Here is a 21,809-nt window from a genome sequence, read left to right on the forward strand (position 1 = left end):
TTTTTGTATGCAGAGATTCAGTAGAATTAGACCATAATAAATTAATCCTTTGGTGTGCAAGAAATATACAGATTTCACAAATGTAGCAGGAGTAGTCTTTTTCATTCTAGCTTTTTGTGATTCCATTCATCAAGTAAATTTTTTTTTGATAGTCAATGCTTATGTTTAGAAATCATTTGGCAATTGTTGTATTAAGCAACAATCATCTGTATACAATTTAGGTTGCCAATAGGGGCACTATAATTGGCCTCTGATGTGCGGCGGGTGAGCAAAAAAAATGAGCTCCAGCTCTTGCTCCTGATTGCAAGCATGTTCATTCAGGACAGGATCAACTTGAAGATCACCGCTCATTTTTTTCATCTTCCCCCCTGCTGCTCCAGGACAAAGCACCCTTCTTGACTGGCACCCCATCCACAAATATTCATTCCCTCTACCATCAATGCACAGTGACAGCAATGTGTACCATCTATAAGAAACACTACAGGAACCCACCAAGGCTCCTTAGATAGCACCTTCCAAACCCATGACTGCTACCATCCAGAAGGACACATGGGAATACCACCACCTGGAGTACCCTCCAAGCCACTCACTGTCCTGACTTGGAAATATATTGCTGTTCCTTCATTGTCGCTGGGTCAAAATCTTGGAACTTCCTCCCTAATAGCACTGTGGGTGTACCAACACCACATGGACTGCAGCGACTCAAGAAGGCACCTTCTCAAGGGCAATTAGGGATGGGCAATAAATGCTGCCCTAGCCAGCGATGCTCTTATCCCATGAATCAGTAAAAAAAAAACCAACTCATGCTCAATTGCTGGTGAAAAAATCTCCACTTGAGCAAGATACGTTAAGGCCACTACAACCTCTATCACAGTATAAGACAGCAGATGAGGGAATATATCTGTATTGCAGAATAAGTCTGCAGCAATTATGCTTCTACAACACTGAAATTGGTGTGCAAGTTGCGCACATGTTAGCCCTTGCTAAATAAAGCTGAAACACTTCACAACTTAAGCAAATCAAGATACTTTGGTCAGCAGGACATGGGAGAGGTCTGTGTCACAGCATAAAGCAGCAGGGCAGGGAGATATCTCACATTGCAGCATAAGGCAGTGGGACAGGACAGGGGAGATATTTATATCGTTGTATCACACTGTAAGTCAGCAGAAGGGGTCAGGAAAATACCTATTGCAGCAAGATGGGAACAGTGGAGATATTTGGACAATCCCCAGAATATAAGAAATGTAAGCAAAGGTTGAAGAGCAGGACCTGTACCTGCCATCTTGACTGAGCCTATGGTGAGCTTAGAATTAGAGGATGAACATAAAATATCCGACTTATTTAAGAACTTTTGCAGTAAATCCTAGCTCTCTCCTATTCTCAAATATGCCTACTGATATTGATAAGGAGCAGATTAAACAAGAACAACGTGCATTTATATAGCACCTTTTAATGTGTAACGCACCGAGCCTCTTCGTAGGAGTCTTATAGCCACATAAAGAGATATTAGGGCAGATGATCAAAAGCATAGTCAAAAAGGTATGTTTTAAGGAACATCTTAAAGAGAAAAGAGAGGCAGCAAGGTGGATGGGGAGAATTCTGGAGCTTATATCCTTGGCAGCTGAAGGCACGGCTGCGTTTGGAGGAGGGATTCAAATCAGAGATGCTCAAGAGGCCAGAATTGGAGTGCAGCTATCTTGGAAGGTTGTAAGGCTCTTGGAGATAGGATAGAGTGAGGCCATGGAGGGATTAGGAAACAAGTATGAGAATTTTAAAATTGGTGTGTTGCCAGACTAGGAGCCATTATAAGTTGATGAGCACAGAGGTGATGGGTTAGTAGTACTTGGTGCGAGTTAGGATACGGACAGCAGAATTTTGGATAAGTTCAGGTTTGCAGAGGATTAAAAAAGGAGAGGGTGGCCAGGAGTGGGTTGGAGTAGTCAAGTCATGAGGTAATAAAGGCATGGATGAGGACTTCAGCAGCAGATGAGTTGAAGTAGGGGCAGAGTTGGGAGATGATACAAAGGTAAAAATTGATGGCATAAGTACATGGTCAGAAATTCATCTCTGGTTAAATATGACAGAAGTATTGTGAACAGTGGTTTAGCTTCAAACAGTTGTCAAGGAGGAGAATCGTGTATTGAAACTCCTAACTATGCAGTACTTAAACGCACCTAGTAAAGGTCGAGTGGGGTCCATTTGCTTCAAAGAAATGCTGGAAAAGCCTGTTTTCAGAGGAGGATTAATCTTTCTTGGTACAATTGGTTTTACTTTAAAATAACGATGTGCAACAGTACATTGACACTCTCCAGACTGATCCTTTACCCAATCCAAAGGGCAGATTGGTCGAGGCATTTGTTATTTTTAAAAATTTCCCACTCAGTTTAGTGCATTCCGATACAATGAGCATTAGAAAACCAGACTTCTGCCAGTTTTTGTTTCTTATATTTGAAATGAAAACCAGGCAGCCTGGGAGATTGACTAGAATGGGTCTATACTTTAGAGTTTAGAAGGATGAGAGGTGATCTCATTGAAATGTATAAGATTCTGAGTGGGCTTGGCGGGTGCTGAGAGGCTGTTTACCCTGTGTGAAGAGTCTAGAGCTAAGGGCATAATCTTCAGATCGGGGTCAGCCATTTAGGACTAAGATGAGCAGAAATTTCTTCACTCAGGGTTGTGTATCTTTGGAATTTGCTACCCAGAGGCCTGAACTTATTTTTAATATATTTTTCTTCTCCACTGCAAAATAAGCTGATGTACTGAACTTTTGCTGTTCAGAAAATATTGGGGTATGCTGTTGGTAATGATGCTGCAGTGTTGAGCAGGCTTGATTATATTATCGGAGTATATTCTGTATTGTAGTGATGCTGCAATATTAAGCCAACTTACTGATTACACTATCAGGGCATGTACAGAATCATAGTGATGCTGCAATATTGAGCTGGCTTGGTGATTATAGCGTTAAATGAAGTTGGGTGACTAACTCAGCCAGCTTTTCCATCTGAGGTGTCAGATTGCTCTGGCAGTGCTGTTAGGCTGCTGAGAACACGTGATGTAAATTGCTGTGATTAGTCAGTTTGTGTAGAAGGAGGGGGGTGTCCAACTGTAAATGGGTGTGGAATTGAGGCTGGTGCAGAGTGACTCAGCAGTCAGAAGGCCAGCACGAGTCCTGAACTGCACAGCTCATTCCGCCAAGGTGAGGACACATTTACTGTGAGAATTCACAACTTCTTGCTATGTGCTCTTTCTGCTAAGCTTTGGTTAGCAGAAATGTTTCATTATAACTACAGCATTGCTTTATATGATTTTCTAATGAGCTGCACAGTAATGAAAGAAAACTCTCAATAGGCAAGATAACTACAAATTGGTCTGAATTTCTTGATTTGTTGGCAAGTGACAGTATCAGAGTTTGAACAGATCAAAGTGTTGGTGTTTGACTGGAGAAGGAGTGCGACTTGTTTTATGCGGTTTATATTTAGAATGGTTTGATACAAGTCTGATTGTGTTCAGTGCAGCCTTCAAATTAAGAAGTGTTAGCTCAGTTTGTCGCTCGGACATGTTGTAGTGTTGACTAAAAAATAAAAAGTATGTTACAAAGGGATTGGAATATATAAACTTTCATAATAAATCCTCAACATATGCTTAGATATTGAGTCAACAGTTTCACTTGATGGATTGGCAATAAAGTTCCTGTTTGTTGAGTCAGCCAATCTCTCAGTGCTGTTGAGCTGCTACAATGGGACTCGGTGCTCCCTAGGTTGGGGGATGGGAAAGGCCTAGTCTGGGTGGGTCACTGTGCAACAGTCTGTTGTAAATGTATGTGTGATTGGCAGCTTCAGTTTGATGTCCTGCAACATCACTGCTGAGGCTTGAGCACAAATAATGGCCACATGGGCAAGGTACTGGAGGGGCAGCAACGCCCTTGCGTCTGTACCCCTGTGATGCCTTCAGGAGACGACAATGTTGATGAAATTTGACCTTCAGCAGCTCTGAGGTTGCTCATAATTGCTTAATGAAGGCTGTTTATCATTGTACAAGATATTGTGCTTTGGTGTAACCCTCCAATATAACTTCAGAAGTAATGTCCATTCAATCTGTTATGTAATATTCAGGGTTGTGCTCTTGATCTTGTACATTATTGGTTATAAATGGGACAGATACCCTTCGTTGTACCTCCGCTCACGTACTTTCATTGCACTAATTGGCTTGGTGTATTCCTTGTTTATAAAACACCTGGTAAGGGACTGTGCTGGCAACCAGCTGTGTGCTTTGATAACCGTTGCTATAGCAGTGCACTTTTAACCTATACCATCACTGTGGCATAGACTGATAAATTGTAATTTGATGCTGCTAGTAGTTTGTAGCCTAATTTGTTTTATGTTGGTAGCTATGAAAGCACCTCATTTTTGCAGTTAAGGTTCCCTTCAAAATAACATGTTCAAAATAAAAAAAAATTGCATTTGATTTTGATTGGAAGTTATTTTTTCCCAAGCTGACTAAATTAGGAATAGTGATTATTTTTTTAAGTACGAAGGTGCTGGTTCTTTTCCTTGTCCTATGCTGAGTTCATTATCTCAAACAGGAAGGTGGTAGGTTCATGCAATTGGCCTCAGCTCCCCTGAGTTAGGCAGAGGTAAACAGCTGGGTTTCCTGCTCCTGATTTGCTGTGCAATGATCTATCCTTCGACTGGCAGTGCATGAAACTGGATGTTAATTGAAGGTGGGAATTGTCATGGCCCACACATGAATAAGGGCAAGATCCTGGGTTAACAGGACCTGTGGAACTGTACCCAAGCAAGGAGTCACAGCCTTCATAGTATGGTGGCAGAATGGACAACTTGGCAAAAGAAACAAGATTCTGAAGGTTGACATAGTTGAAGAGTTGTATTTATTTTAGCTACTGACCTTTTCCTTCTGAAGGCTTTGACTGTTTCTGAGCTGTGGTTCCACTGTCTTGCTGAAGTTATCATTCTTCATAACTCAGCCCAATTGATGTATGTCCACAGTGTATTTAACCAGGGAAGCCATCATAGCTGAGCTCAGTCTGCTCACACCATCCATTTGTGCAGAGAGAGGTCACTGGCTAGCGATCAGAAGCTGATTCTGTTGAGGACTGAGCCCAATTGTAGGAGCCACTCCTGCTGTTCTGATTGAAGTTAGGTAGGTTAGCACAAACAATGAATGGGATCCTTTGGTTGACATAGCTTAATATACCAGATTTGGAACATCAGGAAAACCTACCATAGTCTTGTTTTATTATTTGGTGTTTCTCCTTTCTCATCCCCTATAAGTTTCTCTGAACATCATTTACAGTATACATTGAAACCATAGCTAACTAAAAGCAATGGTTTTAAGTTTATCAACAGCAATTGATTTGCAAGATTATTTCCTTAGTGCCAAAAGTACAAAGTGGCATCATATTCAGTGACAGTTTATTCAATTACAGCTTCTATGTGTATTGGAAAGCTTGTAATGAGTTGCAAAACAGTGGTATCTGATGTGCTGCTAAAATGTTATACCTGACCAGTCTTCCAAGACTCTTAGCGATGTGTGTTGTAAAGGAGGTGAGCGTTTTCTTTTTGAGGTTACGCCTAGTGTTGGAAAAGCTACATTTCCTGATCTTGCTGTGTCACACATTGCCCTGGCAATGAAGCTGTGTGAACAGCTAACACCCAGTGTAGTGCCCTCTAGAACCAACCACTGGGAGGACTTTCATTAATGTCAGTAGTTACTTGCCTTTTCCCACAATGACATGGCTAAGATTGATAGCTCATCACATGAATGGTCAATGGAAGGAGCACAGAATATGTTCAAGATATTCACGCGATTTTGCTTGAATAATGAAGTTTCTTTTCCTACTTTAGGTTCTGCTTTAGATCTTCATTTTAGTGATGTAAATGTTGCATCTCTTGATAAAGAATTAGAGGATCAAGATACTGGTGACGTAGGAATAAAAGGTAATCAATAGCACAGCTGAATTCAGCAAATAAGGAGAAAGTAATCTCATTCCAGGACTAAAGCTCACTCCTAGTACACTGCCTGTACCTGCTCCAGAGTTCTCCTCTTTGGCTTGTGTTGAGCTTGGGTTTCACTGGTTACTTTGCCTAAATTCACCTGAGTGCAGGTAGTGTCACTTGACAAGTTATTTGATTGACTGATGGGGAGATGATACCTTGGGCTCCTCATATCTTGTCACATATCCAGCTCTTCCAGCAGGGCTCACTAATTAATAAACAGCAGGGTCTCTGTCTAATATTCCTCAGTTCTTCTCTAAGGATGTGGAGACTAATTGTAGTACCCACACTGCCACCTATTTGATAAATTCCAGGAGACTTAAAATGACACATTCTAACTAAAAGTTTAAATTCTAAATAAAGAGCTTTTAAGGAAGTGATTGCATTTATATAACTTTCAAGTGTTAGGACGTTCCAAAGTGCTTCCTAGCAATGTAGTATTCTTGAAGTGTAATCGCTGTTTTGTAGGGAAAAGCAGAAGGAAATCTGCAAACTAGATCCCACAAACAGTAACAATTCGTCCCTTAGTACTGCCCCTCTGAACGTGCAGTGCCCTCTCAGTACTTCACTGGAGTGTTGGCCTGGAATATACGCTCAAATCTCTGGAATAGATCTTGAACCTACAATCGTTAAGAAAGTTTTGAAGTCACATAGCCTTTTCTTTGATTCACCTTGTGTGTATTTCAGCAGTGTTTTCCTTTCTCTGGTCCCTAATGGTGCATGCCCTTCTTCCAGTCACTGTCTCAGCCACACATATGTTTCCTCAATGAAACCCTGGCCTATTGACACTCTAGCAGATTAGGTTGAGAGCAGCAAAAAGTACAGAATAAAGAAGGGGTCCGCGATGCTCACAATTTCAGGTCTTCAACTGAACACTGAGCTGTTTGTGCCCCAGTATCAAATGAAGATACTGATTAAAAGCATAAACTTTTATGGTGCATCATATCTTCCTGGCATGAAAAAGGTGCATCTTCCAATTGTCATTTATTTTGTTTTCGCAGGTCAGCGGTTATTGGGCAGTTCGGCTCCTGTAAATATTCCAGGGTCACTTGCTCGGTCTTCATCCTTGCATTCTTCTTCCTCCTTATCTGCCTCTCCACTTGGTTCCCTTTCTCAATCTTTTCTTTCATCCAGCATGGCTCCACAACAACAATCTCAGCAGCCGTCAAAGTCTGAGCATGCCCTCCTGGGTACTTCAGCTTCCTCTCACAGTTCCTTAGGTAAGTCATCATAGCCTTTCCCAGATTTGTGTTGCGAATTTTGACTTGAGTAGTTTTAAATGTGATTTTTAGAGAGTCTGCAACTGAACCAAGGACAGACCTTGCATTTTCTAGTAACACTGTCTTTCGAGGACTTTTAACACACTGAACAATTTTTAATGAGGAAACCGTAGGAACTTAACATGAATCAGTATGCGTTTAGGCATTTACAGTATCAGCACCCCAGTGTTATCATAATAGGTGTGTCAAATCTCTGTTGTAGTCATGAAAAATGCCCACTGTCCTTTCAAATTGGGCTTGTGTCTGGAAAAATGCCTTGAGTGACAAGGCGGTGGGTGGGTTCGTGGGGACACAAAGTTGTCTGCTGCTGGTAGTCCAGATGTAGCTCGAGGTGATGAATTTTCCAGAGTATCGAAATTGGCTCAAGTATGATTTTGTGGTTCTCTATCATTTTGAACGTATGAAATGTTTTCACTTGGCCCTTTATTTTTTTTGTTTTATATTTGGTTGAGTGCTTACTTATATTTATGCTTCCTTTGCTATGATTTGTATAAATTTAGTTGACTAGAGAAATTTAAAATCAATTAGCTAAAAAAAGAAATCTGAAAAGTTAGTCTCAGTAATGGTGAACATGAAGTTACTAGATTTTCATAAAAAGGAATCTGGCTCATTAATGTCCTTTAGGGAAGGAAACCTACTATCCTACCCTGTGTGGCCAAATATTACTGCAGACCCACAACAATATGCTCGACTCTTAACTGCTTTCTGCAGTTGATCTAGCAAGCCACTTGGATGCATTAAACCATTGTAGAAAATGAGAGGAATTAAACCAATTGAACCACCTGGCATTGTCCTGGGCATGGGACATGACAACGGTACAGCCAGCCCAATCAACCCTGCAAGGTTCTTCTCATGAGATATTTGAAAGAGCAATATAATTAGTTGCGCTCCATTCCTTTAGAATTAACCTATATTCCTTTTGAAAGTCATTACTGAATTTCCTTCCACCACATTTTCAGGATCAGAACAACTCTGAGCATAAGGAAATTTCTCCTCCTTGCAGCTCTGGTTCTTTTACCAATTGCTTTAAATCTGTGTCCTCTGCACACCAACCCTTCAGTCATTGGGAACAGTTTTGCTGTACTTGCTTGAGCAAAGCCTTCAGGACTTTGAACATCAATATTAAGTGTCCCTTTAACCTTTATTGTTCTAAGAAGAACAATCCCAGCTTATCTAGTCTTGCTACTTTACTAAAGTTTCAGATCCCTGGTACCATTACAGTAAATCTCCTGTGCACCTTCTCTAATTTCTTGGCATCCTTGCCAAAGTATGATGCTCAGAATTGAAAACATAGGAGATTCATGGCTCAGAAGGAGGCTATTTGTCTATGCTGGCTGGAAAGAGCCATTCAGCTTAATCCCACTTACCAGCTTTTGGTCTGTAGCCCTATGGTTAATGGCACGTCAAGTGCATTTGACAGTATTTTTAAAATATGATGATGTTTTCTGCCACTCTTTTCAGGCATTGAGTTCCAGACTCCCACTACCCTCAACTCCCATCTAATCCTTCAACGAGTTACTTTAAATTTCTGGCCCCTGGTCATTGACCTCTCTGTTAAGAGAAATAGATCATTCCTATCCACTCTACCTCGGCTGCTCAATATTATATACATCTCAATTAAATCTTCCTCAGCCTTTTCTATTCCAACGAAAACAACCTCAGTCTTATCCAATCTTCACTCATAGCTAAAATTCTCCATTCCTGGCAACGTCCTTGTAAATATCTGATCATATTCCTTGCAGTAATGTGTTGACCAGCACTGTGTGCAGTACTTTAGTTTGTGACCTAAGTAGTGTTTTTATACAGTTCTGGCATAACCTCCCTGCTCTTACATTTTGTGTCTAGGCTAATAAAGGAAAGTATCCTCATTGCCGCCTTAACCACCTTATCTACCTGCCTTGCTATGTTTAGGGATTTATTGTCTTGTCCCTTGTCTTGTTTGCCCTCCCCAAGTGCACTGCCTAATACTTTTTTTTATTCATTCACGGGCTGTGGGCTTCACTGGCTGGGCCAGCATTTATTTCCCATCCCTAGCTGCTTTGAAAAGGTGGTGGTGAGCTGCCTTCTTGAACCACTGCAGTCCATGTGATGTAGGTACATCCACAGTGCTGTTAGGAAGGGAGTTCCAGGATTTTGACCCAGTGATAGTGAAGGAACGGCGATATATTTCCAAAGTCAGGACAGTGAGTGACTTGGAGGGGAACCTCCAGGTGGCAGTGTTCCATCTATCTGCTGCCCATGTCCTTCTAGGTGGTAGTGGTCATGGGTTTGGAAGGTGCTGTCTAAGGAGCCTTGGTGAATTCCTGCAGTGCATCTTGTAGATGGTATACTCTGCTGCTACTATGTGTCGGTGGTGGAGGGAGTGAATGTTTGTGGATGTGGTGCCAATCAAGCAGACTGCTTTGTCCTGGACGGTGTCCAGCTTCTTCAGTGTTGTAGGAGCTGCACTCATCCAGGCAAGTGGAGAGTATTCTATCACACTCCTGACTTGTGCCTCGTAGATGGTGGACAGGCTTTGGGGAGTCAGCGAACATCCCTGCTCCTGACCTTATGATGGAAGGAAGGTCATTGATGAAGCAGCTGAAGATGGTTGGGCCTAGGACACTACCCTAAGGAACCCCTGCAGTGATGTCCTGGAGCTGAAATAATTGACCTCCAATAACCAAAACCATCTTCCTTTGTGCTAGGCATGACTCCAACCAGCAGAGAGTTTTCCCCCTGATTCCCATTGACTGCAGTTTTGCTCGAGCTCCTTGGTGCCACACTTGGTCAGATGCTGCCTCGATGTCGAGGGCAGTCACTCTCACCTCACATCGGGAGTTCAGCTCTTTTGTCCATGTTTGAACCAGGGCTGTAATGAGGTCAGGAGTTGAATGGCCTTGGCAGAACCCAAACTGGGCATCAGTGAGCTGGTTACTGCTAAGCAAGTGCTGCTTGATAGCACAGTTGATGACCCGTCCCATTACTTCATGGAGAGTAGACTGATGGGGCGTAATTGATTGGGCTGGATTTGTCCTGTTTTTTGTGTATACGACATTCCTGGACAATGTTCCACATAGCTGGGTAGATGCCAGTGTTATAGCTGCACTGGAACAGCTTGGCTAGTGGCGCGGCAAGTTCTGGAGCACAAGTCTTCAGTACTAGTGCTAGAATATTGTCAGGGCCCATAGCCTTTGCAGTGCCCAGTGCACTCAGCTGTTTCTTGATATCAGGTGGAGTGAATCAAATTGGCTGAAGACTGGCATCTGTGATGCTGGGACCTCTGGAGGAGGCCAAGATAGATCATTCACTCGGCACTTCTGGCTGAAGATTGTTGCGAATGCGAATTTTTGCACTGCTGTTCTGGGCTCCTCCATCATTAAGGATGGGAATATTTGTGGAGCTGCCTCCTCCTCCAGTGAGTTGTTTAATTGCCCATCACCATTCATGGCTGGATGTGGCAGGACTTCAGAGCTTCTGTTGGTTGTGGGATCGCTTAAGCTGTTTATCCCTTGCTGCTTATGCTGTTTTTCACGCAAGTAGTCCTGCGTTATAACTTCACCAGGTTGACAGCTCATTTTTAGATATGCCTGGTGCTGCTCCTGGCATGCCCTCCTGCACCCTTCATTGAACCATGGTTGATCCCCTGACTTAATGGTAATGGTAGAGTGGGGGATATGCTGGGATATGTTTTCAAGTACAATTCTGCTGCTGCTGCTGCTGATGGCCCACAGCGCCCAGTCTTGAGTTATTAGATCTGTTTGAAATCTATCCCATTTAGCACGGTGGTAGTGCCACACAACACAATGGAGACTTCATCTCCACAATGACTGTGTGGTGGTCACTCCTACTGATACTGTCATGGACAGATGCATCTGCAGCTGGTAGGTTGGTGAGGATGAGGTCAAGTATGTTTTTCCCTCACCACCTGCCACAAACCCAGTCTGCCAGCCCGGTCAGTAGTGGTGCTACCGAGCCACTCATTGAAGTTGGAGTGCATAACTAGTCTGTGAGACAGCTCTCCCAATTTTGGCACTAGCAGGGTCGACATGGCTGCGATTGCCATTGTCGGTTTCGATGTCCACTCAGTTTCATTCCTTTTTTGTGACTTTGTTACAAAGTAACAACTGAGGGCATTTCAGAGGGCATTTAAGAGTCAACCACATGGCTGTGGAGTCACAAGTAGGCCAGAGCTGTGGAGTCACAAGTAGGCCAGACCAGTTAGACTGGCAGATGAACCAGATGGGTTTTACAACATTGACAATGGTTTCATGGTCATTATTAATTCCAGATTTTTGTTGAATTCAAATTCCATCATCTGCCATGGCGGGATTCGAACCTGGAGTCCCCAGAGCATTGCCCTGGTCTCTGGATTACCAGTCCAGCGACAATACCGCCACGCGATCACCTCTCCCTTCTCCTGTTCGCATTCCATTTGCCACTTCTCTGCTGACCTGAAGCATCCATTTGATTTTGTTCTGTGAACTACAGCCGCTTTCCTCACTGGCCAATTTTTGAATCATCTGCAAACTTCTTAACCATGTCTCCTACATTTAAGACTAAATCATTGAAGTGTGTGTATATATATATTTTTATATTTAATATATGCACCACACAAAGCCAGGGACCTGTGGAACCCTACTGGAAACAGCCTTCCAGTCACAAAAACACCTATCAACTCCTAGTTTTTGCTTCCTGTCATTGAGCCACTTTTAGATCCAAATTGATTCTTTTCCTTGGATCCCTTGGGCTTGTAATTTTCAGACCAGTCTGCCAAGTGCGACCTTGTCAAAAGCCTTGTTCAGTTCTACATAGAATACATCAAACATGCTACCTTCATCGACCCTCCCTGTTACATTCTCAAAAGAAAAATCATTCAAGTTAGTCAAGTAATGGTTTTCTCTTAAATCTATGCTGACTGTCCTTGATTGATCCGTTCTGTTTTAAATGACAATTTATACTGTGCCTTGGAAGTTTTACCAGTAATTTGCCTACCACCAAATTTAGGCTGACTGGCCTATAATTATTCAGTATTTGCCTTTCTTTTTAAATAATGATACAATGTTAGCAGCCCTCCAGCACCAGGATTGGAAAATGATGACCGACGCCTTCACTATTTCCTCCTCTTCTTCTCATAGCTTGGGATGAGCCTGGAGCCTCTACACACAGGTTCCATTTAGACATTTTTGGGTTTTCTTTGATCTTATTTGCCAATATTTTTTCATGCCTTGTCTTTTCTTTCTTAGCTTTCTTTATAATGTCACCCCTGCACCTTCTATTCTCCTCTTGGCTTTCTGCAGTATTGAGCCTTCGATATCTGACACAAGCTTCCCTTTTCAGCTTTATTCTACCCTTTGTGCTGCTTGACATCCAAGGGGTTCTAGGTTTAGGAGTTCCATCCTTTTTCTTTGCAGGAACATGATCTCTGCGCTTCCTGATATATAACAATAACCTAGACTTTGGTGTACAGGGCACAGGATAGAAAATCCTCTCTATCTCTGTATGAATGCCTCCCACGCTCTGATACTGATTTACCTTCAAATAGCTCTTTCCAGTCCTCGTCTGTGAAATCCCATCTCAGCTTAGCAAAAATGTCCTTGCCCCATTAAAATTTTTTTACTTTGTATTGTTTTACCTTTATCTTTTTCCGTAGCCACCCCAAATTTATTAAAACTACCACGAAAATGTTCTCCCCTTCCACCTGCCCAATTTAGTCCCCTCAAATTAAGTCCAGAACTACCCATTTTGTTGGGCTTGCTATGTACTGACTAAAAAAGTTCTTCTGAATGCTTTTTAAGAATTCTGCACCCTCTGCACCTTTTTGCACTGATTTTATCCCAGTTAATATTGAGGTAGTTGAAATCCCCCACTATTGCTGCCCCAATGTTTCTGCACTTCTCAGCATTTACCTCCATATTTGATCTTTAATCTCCCTCTGATTATTTGGGGAGTCTGTAGTATGTTCCTAGCAATGTGATTGCTCCCTTGTTCCCCAGTTTAATCCATATGATTTCATATGATGATGCTTCTACCATATCTTCCCACCTTATAGCTGCGATTATTTCTTTAACCAATAATGCAACACCCCTCCTTTCAAATGCCCTCTCTCTATGCTGTCTGAAAGCCCTGAAACCAGGAATGAATTTCATGCCATTCTTTGATGAATAACTACTTCCAAATGCCTATCTGTGCCCACAACTTATCTTCCTTATTTGCTTGACTCCTTGCATTGAAGTATATACTGTTACGCACTGAGCAATTCCTTTGTCCACTTTCTAATCTTTTTTTCCTCTGTCTTCCATACTCATTTACTAGTTTTCTGCATTCCATTTCCAGATTCACTTCTGTCCCTTGCAAATCTACATTCAGGTTCCCATTTCTCACCAAATTAGTTTAAACCCTCCACAACAGCACAAGCTAATGTCCCTGCCACGATATTGGTCGCAGTTCTGTCGAGATGCAATCTGCCTGGCTTGTACAGGTCCCACTACCCAGAACCAAACCCAATGCCCCAGGAATCTAAAGCCATGCCTCCTGAACCATCTCTTCAGCTAGGCATTCATCTGCAGCATCCTCTCTCTTACTCAATAGCAAGGAGTGGGCAAACTTTTCAGCTAGAAGGCCACATCTGGACATTATATGGGCAGGTGGCAATAAATGCTCAATAAATGAAAAATAATAATAGAGATAAATGTTGGTACAAATAAGCGTTAAAACCTTTATTATGATAATTACACCTTCATAACGATGCATTACATGCAATAATGAAACCAAACCTACCCTTTTTTACACACCTTGGCTTAATGTGAACAGTGCAGTTGGTCATTGAATGGTGATAGCAAAGGAAGAGGCCATTCAGCCTGTCCTGCCTGTGCTGGCTCTCTGAAGGAGCAGTTCACCTAGTGCTACTCTCCTGCCTTCTCCCCATAGTCCTGCACATTCTTCCTTTTCAGATAATTCAATTCCTTCTTGATTGCCTCAATTGAACTTGCCTGCAGCAGATCCTCAGGTCACGCATTCCAGATCCTAACCACTCACTGTGTGAAAAGGCTTTTCCTCATGTCGCCATTGTTTCTTTTGCTAATTACCTTAAATCTGTACCCTCTGATTCTCAATCCTTGCACCAGTGGGAACAGTTTCTCCCTGTCTACTCTGTCCAGATGCCTCATGATTTTGAATACCTCTTATCAAATCTCATCTCAACCTTCTCTTCTCCAAAGAAAACAATCTCAACTTCTCCAATCTATCCATATAACTAAAGTTTCTCATCCCCAGAATTATTTTCGTGAATCTTTTCTGCACCCTGTCTAATGCTTTCACATCCTTCCTAAAGTGTGTTACCTAGAACTGGACACGATACTCCAATTGTTCTGTAAAAGTTTAACATAACTTCCTTGCTTTTGTACTCTATGCCCCTATTGATAAAGCCTAGGATGCTGTATAATTTATGAACTGTGCTCTCAACTTGTCCTGCAACCTTCAGCTGAGGCCGAACTCATGTCTTATACAAGTTCAACATAACTTCCTTGCTCTTGTACACCATGTCCCTTTTAATAACCTTCAATGACTTATGCATGTATGTACCCAGGTCCCTCTGCTCCTGCACCCCATTTTAGAATTGTACCCTTTGTTTTATATAGTCTGTCTGTGTTCTTCCTAGCAAAATGAATCACTTCACACTTCTCTGCATTAAATTTCATCTGCCACTTTTCTGCCCATTCCATCAACCTGCCTATGTCCTTTTGAAGTTCTACACAATCTTCGTCACAGTTCACGATACTCCTGAGTCTTTTTTATCATGCACAAGTTTTGAAATTATGCCCTGTGCGCCAAGGTCTAGCTCATTATTATATATCAGGAAGAGCAGGAATCATAAGAACTTAAGTATGAGCAGGAATAGACAATTTGGTCCCTCAAGCCTGCTCCACCATTCAATAAGATCATGGCCGATCTGATGGTGACCTTAATTCTACTTTCCTGCCAGCCCCCCATAACCCTTGATTCCCTTGTTAGTCAACTCAGTTTAATCTGTTTAACTCAGCCTTGACCCAGCCTTCTCTGCTCATTGGGGAGAGAGTTCCAAACACTAACAACCCACTGAGAAAAGAAATTCCTCCTCATCTCTGTCTTAAATGGGAGACCCCTTATTTTTAAACTGTGGCCCCTTGTTCTAGGGAAACTCTAGCCATAAGAAGAAACATCCTTTCAGCATCTCACTTGTCAAGCCCCCTCGGAATCGTATATGTTTCAATAAGATCACCTTTCATTCTTCTAAACTACAACAAGTATAAGCCCAGCCTGCTCAACCTTTCCTCATAAGTCAAACCCCTCTCTGAACTGCTTCCAATGCAAGTATGTCCCTCCTTAAGTAAGGTGACAAAAAAACTACGCACAGTACTCCAGGTATGGTCTCACCAATGCTGTTGTAGCAATTCTTCCCTTCTTTTATATTACTTCTTCCTTTCAAGGAAAGACTAACATTCCCTTTGCCTTCCTTGTTACTTGCTGTGTTTCATGCTGACTTTTTGTAATTCATGTACATGGGCACCCAGATCCCTCTGTCCTGCAACATTCTTTCTCAGAATCACAGAAGTGTTACAGCACAGGAGGAGGCCATTTGGCCCACCATGTCTGCACCAGCTCTCCAAATTAGCAGTTCACTTGCCATTCTCCTGCCTTCTCCCTTTAACCCTGTAAATTCTTCCTCTTCAGATAACCATCTAATTCCATTTTGAATGCTTCAGTTGAACCTGCCTTCAACACACTCCAAGCAGTGCATTCTAGACCTTGACCACTTGCTGCATGAAATTTTCTTTCTCATATTGCTTTTGCCTCTTTTGCCAATTATTTTAAATCCCTCGAGTTCTCAATCCTTTCAAGAGTGCTCCTCCCTATCTACTCTGACCAAACCCCTCTAATGCCTTTACATCCTTCCTAAAATGTGGTGTCCAGAATTGGATGCAATACTCCAGCTGGGGCCAAACTCGTGGCTTATACAAGTTCAACATAACCTCCTTGCTCTTGTACACTATGCCCCTATTAATAAAGCCTCTTCATTGAAATAATATTATGCTTTTCTGTTCACCCTGCAAAGTGGACAACCACACATTTTCGCACATTATACTCCATCTGCCTAATTTTTACCAACTCAGTTAACCTATCGACATCCCTTTGCAGATTTGGTATCCTACTTACAAAGATAGGTAGGAAAGCAAGTTGTATTGTCAGCAAATTTGGCTACAGTACATCCATCCCCAGGGTCCTAACACTGATCTCTGAGGAACTCCACTATAACCTTCCTCCAGTCCAAAAAACAACCATTAACCAATACTCTTTGTTTCCTATCACTCAGCCAATTTTGTATCTTTGTTGCTACTGTCCTTTTTATTTCATGTGCTCTAACTTTGCTCACAAGCCTGTTGTGCAGCACTTTATCAAATGTCTTTTGGGAGCCCATGTACACCACGTCAACAGCATTACCCTCATCAACCCTCTCTGCTACCTCATCAAAAAACTCAAGCAGTTAGTTAAACATGATTTACCCTTAACAAATCCATGCTGGCTTTCCTTAATTAATCCACATTTGTGCATGTGACTTTAATTTTGTCCAGAATTATCGTTTCTGGAAGCTTCCCCACCACCACTGAGGTTAAACTGGCCTCTGGTTGCTGGGCTTACCTTTACACCCTTATTTTCGAACAAGGTTGTTACATTTGCAATTCGCCATTTCTCTGGCACCACCACGGAGTCCGTGGAAGATCGGAAAATTATGGCCTGTGCCTACAATTTCCACTCTCGCTCCCTTCAGCATTCTTGGATGCATCTCATCTGATCCTTGTGCATTATCAATTTTAAGTACAGACAGCTTATCCAATACCACCACCGTATCAATTTTAATCCTTCTAGTCATTACTTACCTCTTCTTTCATCATGGCCTGGGTAGCAGGTTGGTAAAGACAGATGCAAAATATTTATTTGATATCTATGCCATGCCCCTGCCTCTGTGCGTAAATCCCTTTTTTTTGTTCCTCATCAGCTCCATTCTGCCTTTTACCACCCTTTTACTATTTATATACCGATAGAAGACTTTTGGTTTCCCTTTTATGTTAGCTGGCAGTCTCTTCTCATATTTTCTCTCCTTTGCTTGTCTTATTTGCTTTTTTAATTTCCCCCCGACCCTCCTATATTCAGCCTGGTTCTTAGTTATGTTATCTATCTGGCATCTGCCATAAGCATGCTTTTTCTTCTTCATCTTAATCTCCACCTCTTTTGTCATCTAGGAACCTCTGGATTTGTTTGCCCTACCTTTCCCTTTTGTGGGAATTTACCTTGACTGTCTGAACTGTATCTTCTTGAAAGGCATCCCTATTGTTCAGTTATAGTTTTGCCTGCCAATTGATTCCAATTTATCTGGGTCAGATCAATTCTTATGCCACTGAAGTTGGCTTTACCCCAGCTAATTATTAGAGTTGTAGAGGTCTACAGCACAGAAAAAGGCTCTTCGGCTCATTGAGTCTGCACTGGTCAAACAAGTACCTAACTATTCTAATCCAATTTTCCAGCACTAGGCCCATAAACTTGTATGCTATGGCATCGCAAGTGCACATCCAAATACTTCTTAAATATTATGAGGGTTTCTGCCTCTACCACCTTTTCAGGCAGTGAGTTCCAGATTCCCACCACCCTCTGGATGAAAAAATTCTTCCTCACATCCCCTCTAAACCTCCTGCTCTTTACCTTAAATCTCTGCCCCCTGGTTATTGATGCCTCCACCAAGGGGAAAAGTTATATCCTGACTACCCTATCTATGCCCCATATAATTTTACACACCTCAATCATGTCCCCCCTCAATCTCCTCTGTTCCAGGGAAAATAATCCCAGTCTATCCAATCTCTCCTCATAACTAAAACTCTCCAGCCCAGGCAACATCCTGGTAAATCTCCTCTGCACTCTCTCTGGTGCAATCACATCCATCCTATAATGCGGATTCCAGAACTGCATGTAATACTCTAGCTGTGGCCTAACCAGCGTTTTATACAGTTCTAGCATGACCTCCCTGCTCTTATATTCTATGCCTCGGCTAATAAAGGCAAGTATCCCATATGCCTTCTTAACCACCTTATCTACCTGTCCCGCTACCTTAAGGGACTGGTGGACATGCACATCAAGGTCCCTCTGATCCTCGGTATTTCCCAGGGTCCTACCATTCATCGTGTATTCCCATGCCATGTTTGTCCTGCCTAAGTGCATCACCTCACACTTATCTGGATTAAATTCCATTTGCCACTGATCAGCCCGCCTTTTTCTCCTGTAATCTAAGGCTATCCTCCTCATTATTTACCACCCCGCCAATTTTCGTGTCTTCCGTGAACTTACTGATCAACCCTCCTACATTCAAGTCTAAATCGTTTATATATACCACAAACAACAAGGGACCCAACACCGATCCCTGTGGAACTCCACTGGACACAGGCATCCAGTCACAAAAACACCCCTCGACCATCACCCTCTGTTTCCTGCCACTCAGCCAATTCTGGATCCAAATTGCCTTGGATCCCATGGGCTCTTACCTTCGTTATCAGTCTCCCATGTGGGACCTTATCAAAAGCCTTGCTGAAGTCCAAGTGGACTACGTCAAATGCATTGCCCTCATCTACACACCCGGTCACCTCTTTGAAAAATTCAATCAAATTGGTCAGACATGACCTCCCCATAACAAAACCATGTTGACTGTCCTTGATTAATCCCTGCCTCTCCAAGTGTAGATTAATTCTGTCCCTCAGAATTGCTTCCAATAGTTTCCCCACCACTGAGGTTAGACTGACTGGCCTGTAGTTCCCTGGCTTATCCCTTCCTCCCTTCTTGAATAATGGTACCACATTGGCTGTCTTCCAGTCCTCTGGCACCTCTCCTGTGGCCAGAGAGATATTGAAAATTATTGCCAGCACCCCTGCTGTCTCCTCCCTTGCCTCACTCAACAGCCTGGGGTACATTTCATCCGGGCCTGGAGATTTACCTACTTTTAAGCCTGCCAGACCACTTAGAACCTCCTCCCTTTCTATGCTAATTTCTTTAATTATATCACAGTCCTTCTGCCTGATTTCCATACCCACGTTGTCCCCTCTCACTTGTGAACACCGACACAAAGTATTCATTTAGAACCCTATCTACGTCTTCCAGCTCCGCACACACTATGGCTCTTAATGGGCCCTACTCTTTCCCTAGATATCCTCTTACTCTTAATGTACTTGTAAAATAACTTTGGATTTTCCTTTATTTTACCTGCCAACGTTTTTTCATGCCCCCTTTTTGCTCTCCTAATTTCCTTTTTAAGTTCCCCCCTACACATTCTATACTCTTCTCAGGCTTCTGCTGTTTTGAGCCCTTGGTATCTGCCATAAGCCTCCCTTTTTTTCTTTATCCAATCCTGTATATCCCTCGACATCCTGGATTTGTTGGTCCCACCCTTTGTCTTTACTGGAATATGTTGGCCCTGTACTCTCCCTATTTCCTTCTTGAATGAGTCCCACTGCTCTGATGCAGATTTGCCTAAAAGTAGCTGTTTCCAGTCCACTCTGGCCAAATCATATCTGCCCTAATTAAAATCGGCCTTCCCCCAATTTAGAACTCTGATTTGTGGCCCATCCTTGTCCTTTTCCATAACAACCTTGAACCTAACGGAGTTATGATCACTATCTGCAAAATGCTCTCCCGCTGATACCTCTATCACTTGCCTGGCTTCATTCCTTAAAGTTAAGTCCAGGACTTGTAGGACCTTCTACGTACTGACTTAAAAAGCTCTCCTGGATGCATTTTAAGAATTCTGCTCCCTCTCAACCTATCACTATGACTAACCCAGTTAATGTTGGGTTCTTACTCTAGATTGTTCCTTGTCCTTTTTCATAGCCAACCTAAACCTTAAGTTACAATGATCACTGTTCCCTAAATGTTCTGTGACTGACACTTTTGATGCTCATCTTCCCTGTTTAATCACACACTGCTGTAATCGGTTTTCCTCCAATTAGGTTTGAATGGTGTTTCTGGAAGCATCTGGGATCATTTTGTTAGTGGGAATTTCTCTCCTAGCCCATCTCCAGTATTCAGCAGTAGTGCCACAACCACCACTGCTGGCTCCAGCAGTAGCGAGCTTGCTAGAGTGCGAAGAGAACTTGAGGAGGCTAAGCGGAAGATCAAACAGTGGGAAGACTCATGGCAGCAAGTGAAGCAGGTAGGTGTGAAAGAGCTTTAAAAACTTCAGTTATTTGTTTCTTTCGCTCCCTCCTTCCCACCCCTTCCTTCAACCTCACAGGATTGTGGACATATGAAATAGATTACTGGAAAAAGTTGTAGATTGTGAGTCAATTGATGCTTTTGCGAAGAAATTGGATCAGCAGGTTGAGGTTAGAGACTTGCCGATAGGTCAGTTTGACTCTAATGGGAGTTGGTAAGAGACCCTGGGTGGAGTGGGTTAGCCCATAATTGAAGTAGCCATACGTAGGCTTTGTAAGGATTGAGTTTGATGGAAAGAGCGACCTCTTCTCTTTCTCAGTTTCGTTAAGATGCTGATTATCAGTTGATTTAGGATGTGCATTGGTCTTATTACATCACACCAATTGCTTGTGACACACTACCATTCAGTATCCACTGTAAAGAAAAAATGGCAAGAGAAGGACCATAGGCTAAACAAAAAAACATTCCACTAACATTACAGTCACAAAAGAAACTGACTTCATTTGTGTAGGGATTTGGACTCTATACTAAACCCCAGAATAAGAAAATTCTTGTTAAGAAATAATCTTATTGGCAAAAAGGACAATCACTAATTTAGAATGCAAACACGGTTTATTGAATAACGAAGATCAGTACTTAACAATCCACTAGTCAAGGCATGGCACAATACACAAGTTCAACACGTGTCGGCCTATCTTCCCATAGATCCCAGGACTTCTAGGGTCATCTCTTCTTGGTTCCTTGAACCTGGTCTCTTGACTCATGATGTCCTTTGAGATTTCAACTTAGTCAACTTAAATCTAACATACATACAAACCCCTTTATTGCTTTAAGACTTTTATTCTCATGTCCAAGTCCACTTTAATTGCTGGATCTGCACATTTCATAGAGGCTTGCTGAATGCTTCTCTCTCTCTATCTCTCTCACTCTCTCTCAAGCTACGCACTTTAGAGCTGCTGCTGAGTGTTTTTCTCTCTCTCTCACTCTCAAGCTGAAAGCAGCTTCCTAACAAAACTATTCACTTTCGTTTACCTTTAGCCCTAATGCTGGACTCTAATCCTGATCTCTATACTGGATTCTTACGGCAATCCTTAACCTGTGACAATTATGTTAGTCACTTCTGGGTTCTTGTGGCAGCCCCCAACCCATGATAATTAGCCGTTGACTGGTAATATTTCATGCAAGTGCTAACTTCCTAGCAAGCACTCTACAACTAACTCCTAACTTTCCATCTGGACAAATGCCCCCAGCAAGTGTCCTCTAACAAAAGCTACATGCTGGCATATACAAAGACCCTAGTGATGCT

At 42.4% G+C, this 21,809-nt stretch overlaps 1 protein-coding gene across 2 annotated transcripts in view; it reads left to right on the forward strand.

The window, feature by feature from the left end:
* Positions 1 to 21,809, forward strand: part of unkl (unk like zinc finger) — a 143,322-nt gene that overhangs the window by 110,628 nt on the left and 10,885 nt on the right. For both annotated transcript variants that reach the window (XM_078558415.1, XM_078558416.1), the window contains 3 exons: positions 5,865 to 5,957; positions 7,016 to 7,234; positions 20,299 to 20,501. In XM_078558415.1, coding sequence (XP_078414541.1) covers positions 5,865 to 5,957; positions 7,016 to 7,234; positions 20,299 to 20,501 — 515 coding nt within the window. The remainder of the gene's footprint in view (positions 1 to 5,864; positions 5,958 to 7,015; positions 7,235 to 20,298; positions 20,502 to 21,809) is intronic.

This window comes from Cetorhinus maximus, chromosome 15, assembly GCF_964194155.1.
Source record: "Cetorhinus maximus chromosome 15, sCetMax3.hap1.1, whole genome shotgun sequence".
In the NCBI taxonomy this organism is placed as follows: Eukaryota; Metazoa; Chordata; class Chondrichthyes; order Lamniformes; family Cetorhinidae; genus Cetorhinus; species Cetorhinus maximus.